This window comes from Sapajus apella, unplaced genomic scaffold (genome assembly GCF_009761245.1).
Source record: "Sapajus apella isolate SASKATOON/1434 unplaced genomic scaffold, GSC_monkey_1.0 scaffold3920, whole genome shotgun sequence".
NCBI classification, from domain to species: Eukaryota; Metazoa; Chordata; class Mammalia; order Primates; family Cebidae; genus Sapajus; species Sapajus apella.
This window is the reverse complement of record NW_022440846.1, coordinates 1-5,678: the sequence shown is the minus strand read 5'-3', so window position 1 is coordinate 5,678 and position 5,678 is coordinate 1. Positions and strand designations below refer to the sequence as shown.

General features: G+C 51.0%; 1 protein-coding gene across 1 annotated transcript; it reads right to left on the bottom strand.

Annotated features, from left to right (window-relative positions):
• Window positions 1-276: 276 nt before the first annotated feature.
• Window positions 277-1,298, bottom strand: LOC116547640 (E3 ubiquitin-protein ligase UHRF1-like). Its single transcript, XM_032273518.1, has 2 exons — window positions 652-1,298; window positions 277-535 (listed from the first exon to the last, which is right to left on the bottom strand). Exons 1-2 carry the CDS (start codon window positions 881-883, stop codon window positions 345-347), a joined length of 423 nt encoding a protein of 140 aa, XP_032129409.1. The 5' UTR covers window positions 884-1,298; the 3' UTR covers window positions 277-344.
• Window positions 1,299-5,678: the final 4,380 nt, after the last annotated feature.

The following is a 5,678-nucleotide window of genomic DNA, read 5'->3' as shown; positions in this document are numbered from 1 at the left end:
CCAGCTACCTGGGAGACTGAGGCAAGAGAATCGCTTGAACCTGGGAGTCAGAGGTTGCAGTGGGCTGAGATCACGCCAATGCATTCCAACCTGGGCAACAGAGCAAGACTCTACCAAAAAAAAAAAAAAAAAGAAAAAAGAAAACAAACAGGGTCTCCCTATGTTGCTCAGGCTGGTCTTGAACCCCTGGGTTCCAGCGATCCTCCTGCCTCGGCCTCCCGAAGCACTGGGATTGCAGGTGTGAGCCCCGCCGCCCGCCCCTGGCCTGCTTCTGTGTCTTCTCACTGCCCGTCTGGGGGTCTGTGGAAGGTGATGTGGTCTCCTCATGCCGGGCAGGGCCGCACTCACCACTCGTCCTCGCTGGGAACGCTGCTCAGGGGCGGCTGCAGGCAGTAGATGTGGAAGGCCATGTCACACTCGTCACACATGAGCTGCTTGTCGGGGTCCTGCCGGCCGCCGCACAGGTGGCAGGCGCAGACCCGGCAGAGCCGGTTCACGTCGTCCTTGCAGTACTTACAGGACGGCCCGCTCTTCCCTGGGCACGGGGCGGCAGCGTCAGCTTCGGCGGGGCCCAGCCAAGCCAGAGACGGGACAGGAGCCCCCGCCCCGCGCCCACCTCGGAAGACGGGGAAAGGCGGGCTCATAACTCACGTCTCATGGGGTTGTCGACCATGGGACTCCCTTCACCAGGACGCTCGATCTTGAAGACTTCATCCACAAAGATGATCCGACAGTCGTTCAGAGAATCATCCCTGCAAGGAACGAGGGCGCTGGAACATTCCGGCTGCCTGACCCTGCCGAGGCCTCTACACCTACCCTTGGGGCGCTTGAACACCAATGTCCTCAGGACATTGCATGGGAGGCTTCCAGGGGCCTGGGGCATCAGCTCAGCTACGCCCCCTAGCAATCAAAGCCGCACGCATCAGAAGCAAGATGAAAACATGGAAACCAGAGTATCACTGCAGGCCGCGCTGGAGAGAATGAGTTTAACCTTTGGGTGAGGAGCACCGATTCAACACGACCCGACAAGCAAGACTCATAAAGGTTGGCTGGGCACTGCGGCTCATGCCTGTAATCCCAGCACTTTGGGAGGCCGAGAGAGGCAGATCCCCTGAGGTCAGGAGTTTAAGACCAGCCTGGCCAACACGGTGAAACCCTCTCTCCTAAAAATTCGAAAATTAGCCGTGAATGGTGGTGCACGCCTGTAATCCCAGCTACCTGGGAGGCTGAGGCAGGAGAATCACTTGAACCTGAGAGGCAGATGCTGAAGTGAGCCCAGATGGCACCAGTGTACTCCAGCCTGGGCAACAGAGGGAGATTCAGTCTTACCAAAAAGGAAAAAAAAAAAAAGGCAGCGTTTGATCCAATGGCCTACCTCAAAATACAAGAACTCCTCTGAGTGAAACTGATCCCCTGAGGTCAATAAATTGACATCTCCATCAGCAACGTCCGAAGGAAACAGAATTTGAGCTGTGAACACACACTGTGTAATTCTGAATTTTCTAATGAGCACGTTTGAGAGTTAAACATGGGTGGAAGTAATTGGAATATGTCGCATGTAACCCAGTGTAGACAAAAGATTATTTCAACGGGGAATGAATATGAAACGTTATTAATGAGCTACTTTACATTCTTCTTCTGTGCCAGCTCTCTGAAAGCCCCTGTGTATTTTACGCTCACAGTACATTCCGGGTCCTCCTGGCCACGTTTCAAGTCCGGCACATGTGGCTCGTGGCCATGGGACAGTGTGGGAACACATCGACCCGCCAGCTCACAGGTAGCACAGACGTCGGCAGCAAGTGACACCTCCTGGACATCGATACAGTCTGGACAGAGCCATTTGCACCCCCTGGGACAAATGACCGGAATTCCTCAACAAATAAAGGGTTAGGGAAAAGGAGGCTGAGGCAGGAGGCTGGCCTTGGCCCAGGAGTTCAAGGCTGCAGTGAGCTATGATTGCACCACCGAACTCTGTCTAGGTGAGACAGCAAGGCTCCATTTCCAAAAAAAGAAAGATTTTTTGTTTTTTGAGCCTCTCTCTGTCACCCAGGCTTGGGTGAAGTGTCATGATCTCGGCTCACTGCAACCTCAGCCTCCTGGGTTCAAACAATTCTGCTTCAGCCTCCCAAGTAGCTGGGATTACAGGTGCCCGCCACCACACCCAGCTAATTTTTTTGTTTTTTGGTTTTTGGGTTTTTTTTTTTTGAGATGGAGTTTTGCTCTTGTTACCCAGGCTGGAGTGCAGTGGCATGATCTCAGCTCACCGCAACCTCCACCTCCTGGGTTCAAGCAATTCTCCTGCCTCAGCCTCCCGAGTAGCTGGGACTACAGACACATGCCACCATGCCCAGCTAATTTTTGTATTTTTAGTAGCAACAGGGTTTCACCATGTTGACCAGGATGGTCTCGATCTCTTGACCTCGTGATCCACCTGCCTCAGCCTCCCAAAGTGCTGGGATTATAGGCGTGAGCCACCAAAAATACGGCCTATTTTTTCGTATTTTTAGTAGAAATAGGGTTTCACCATGTTAGCCAGCTGGTCTCGAACTTCTGAAAAAGTGATACACCAACCTCGGCCCCCCAAAGTGCTGGGATTACAAGCATGAGCCACCACACCCGGCCAAAAGAAACATATTCTGAGGCTGGGTGTAGTGGCTCATACTTATAATCCCAGCACACCTTGGGAGGCTGAGGCAGGAGTATCACTTGAACTTCAAAGTTCAAGACCAATCTGGGTAACGTACAAAGACTCCCATCGCCACTAAAAAAAAAAAAAAAAAAAAATTGCTAGGCATGGTGGTGCACACCTACGGAGCCAGCTACTTGGGAGGCTGAGGTGGGAGGACTGCTTGAGCCCAGGAGGTTCGGGCTATAGTCAGCTTAGAACTTGTCACTGTACGCCAGACTGAGCCACAGAGCAAGGCTCTATCAAAAAAAAAAAGAAGAAGAAAAAAAAAACCTGACCAAAACAAAACTGTCTTATGCAGGGTGCGATGGCTCAGGCCTACAGGCCCAGCACTTTGGGAGGCCGAGGCAGGCGGATCACCTGAGGTCAGGATCACTGGAACACGGGAGCCAGAGGTCGCAGTGAGCTGAGGTCGGGCCATTGCACTCCAGCCTGGGGAACAGAGTGAGACTCTGCCTCCAAAAAATAAATAAAAATAACTGTCTTATTCTTGCTGTACAAATAAATGAGCAGGGAAAGGTCTAAGATCCTAGTAATAAAATTGGCAAAGATTCACAAAAATGAACAGAAAACACATAAATTACCAGTATCAGAAAAAAACAGGGATCTCACTAGATCCTCGGGCATCAGAGAATAAAGAAACACAAACGACTTGATGCTCAGAGAAATCGGCTAATTCCCCAAAACCCAGAAAGTACTTAAGCTCAACCACGATGAAACAGCCCAGACGGTCCTATAACCATCAAAGAAATTCAATTCATAAAGGCTCCCCCAAAAGACATCTCCAGATCTCCATGACCACTAAAGATTTTTTTTTTTTTTTTGGAGACAGAGTCTCGCCCTGTTGTCCAGGCAACAGTACAATGGCACAATCATACTCCTGACCTCAAGTGATCCGTCTGTCTCGGCCTCTCAAACTGCTGGAATTACAGGCGTCTGCCACTCTGCCCGGACCATGATCTCATTAAAGAATTCTTTGAAGGCCGGGCGCAGAGGTTCACGCCTATAATCCCAGCACTTTGGGAGGCCGAGGCAGGTGGATCACAAGGTCAAGAGGTCGAGACCATCCTGGCCAGGGTGAAACCCTATCTCTACTAAAAACACAAAAATTAGCTGGGCATGGTGGCGTGCACCTGTAGTCCCAGCTACTCGGGAGGCTGGGGCAGAAGAATCACTTGAACCCAGGAGGCGGAGGTTGCAGTGAGCTGAGATTGCGCCACTGCACTCCAGCCTGGCGACAGAGTAAGACTCCATCTCCAAAAGAAAAAAAAAAAAAAAGAATTCTATGAAATACTTAAAAAATAATTAACTTCAATTTTACAGTCTCTTTTGGAAGACAGAAAAAGGAGCAAACACTTTCCAGCTCACGTTATAAGGCGAGTATTGTGCAAACCAACAAAGATCAATGAAAACAAGAAAACTACAGACTGCTGTTTCTTACTTGGTCCAATAAATCCTCAACTGACTGCGAGAAGCGGTTCACGCCTGTAATCCCAACACTTTGGGAGGCCAAGGCGGGCGGATCACCTGAGGTCAGGAGTTCAAGATCAGCCTGGCCAATATGGAGAAACTCCCCTCTACTAAAAATACAAAAAGTAGCTGGGTATGATGCTGCTGGCCTGTAATCCCAGCTACTCGGGAGGCTGAGGCAGGAGGATCCCTTGCATCCAGGAGGCGGAGATTGTAGTGAGCAGAGACGGAGCCACTGCACTCCAGCCTGGCTGACAGAGCAAGACTCCATCTCAAAAAAAATTAGTCACCAGCATTTAAAATTCAGATTCCGGCCGGGTGTGGTGGCTCACGCCTGTAATCCCAGCATTTTGGGAGGCCGAGGTGGGCAGATCATGATGTCAAGAGATCGAGGCCATCCTGGTCAACATGGTGAAACCCCATCTCTACTAAAAATACAAAAATTAGCTGGGCATGGTGGCATGCGCCTGTAGTCCCAGCTACTCCGGAGGCTGAGACGGGAGAATTGCTTGAACCCGGGAGGTGGAGGTTATAGTGAGCTGAGATCGTGCCACTGCACTCTAGCCTGGTGCCTGGTGACGGAACAAGACTGTTTAAAAAAAAAAAAAAAAAAAAGTCAGATTCCATGTAACAATCCAGGTAGTTTGTTTCTCAGAAAACCTCAGGCTCAGAACTGCCCCTACCAGAGAAAAAATGCCAGTTCCATGCCACACCCTGGCCACACCCTGGAGACCCAGACCCAGGAGGCTCCCGCAGCCCCAGCCGCTCCTATCCATGCTCTGCAGCTCAGTAACCTCCCTGCCAGGCCTCACGTGCGCCATCAACGTCCCCACCCAGGACCTGTACTTGGCACACCGTTGACCAGATGCTCGGCTTTATAGACAGTATCACTCAGCCACAAAGGAAGGAAATTCTGACCAGGTTACGGCTCCATGCACCTCAAGAACATCACGCTCAGTGACGTCAGGGAGCAGATGCCCAGGGACAAACCCCGTGTGGACCCATTCCTAGGCGGCGCCCCGAGTCATCTGATTCACAGAGATGGAAGGTAGGATGGGGAGTGACCAGGGCTGGGGAGTGAGTGTTTCACGGGGTCAGAGTTTCAGTCTGGGAAGAAGAGAACGTGCTGGAGATGGCTGTACAACAACAGAAGTTCCATTAATGCCACTAAACAGTAGACTTAAACACGGTTCAAATGGTCAATTTTCGGGTGGGCGCGGTGGCTCACACCTGTAATCCCAGCACACTGGGAGGCCAAGGCAGATGAATCACGTGAAGTGAGGAGCTCAAGACCAGCCTGGCCAACATGGTGAAATTCCGACTCTACTAAAAAAAAATACAAAAATTAGCAGGGTGTGGTAGCACATGCCGGTAATCCCAGCTACTTGGGAGGCTGAGGCAGGAGAATCACCTGAACCTGAGAGGCGGAGGCTGCACTGAGCCAAGATCAAGCCACTGTACTCCAGCCTGGGCGACTGAGGGAGACTATCTTTAAAAAAAAAAAAAATTCATGGAACAACTT

Coding starts and splice junctions, on each gene's coding strand:
- LOC116547640 (XM_032273518.1), bottom strand. CDS start 883: ATGCCCCAGGCCCCTGGAAGCCTCCCATGCAATGTCCTGAGGACATTG. Junction 536..651: donor GGTCGACAACCCCATGAGAC/GTGAGTTATGAG, acceptor CCCCGTGCCCAG/GGAAGAGCGGGCCGTCCTGT.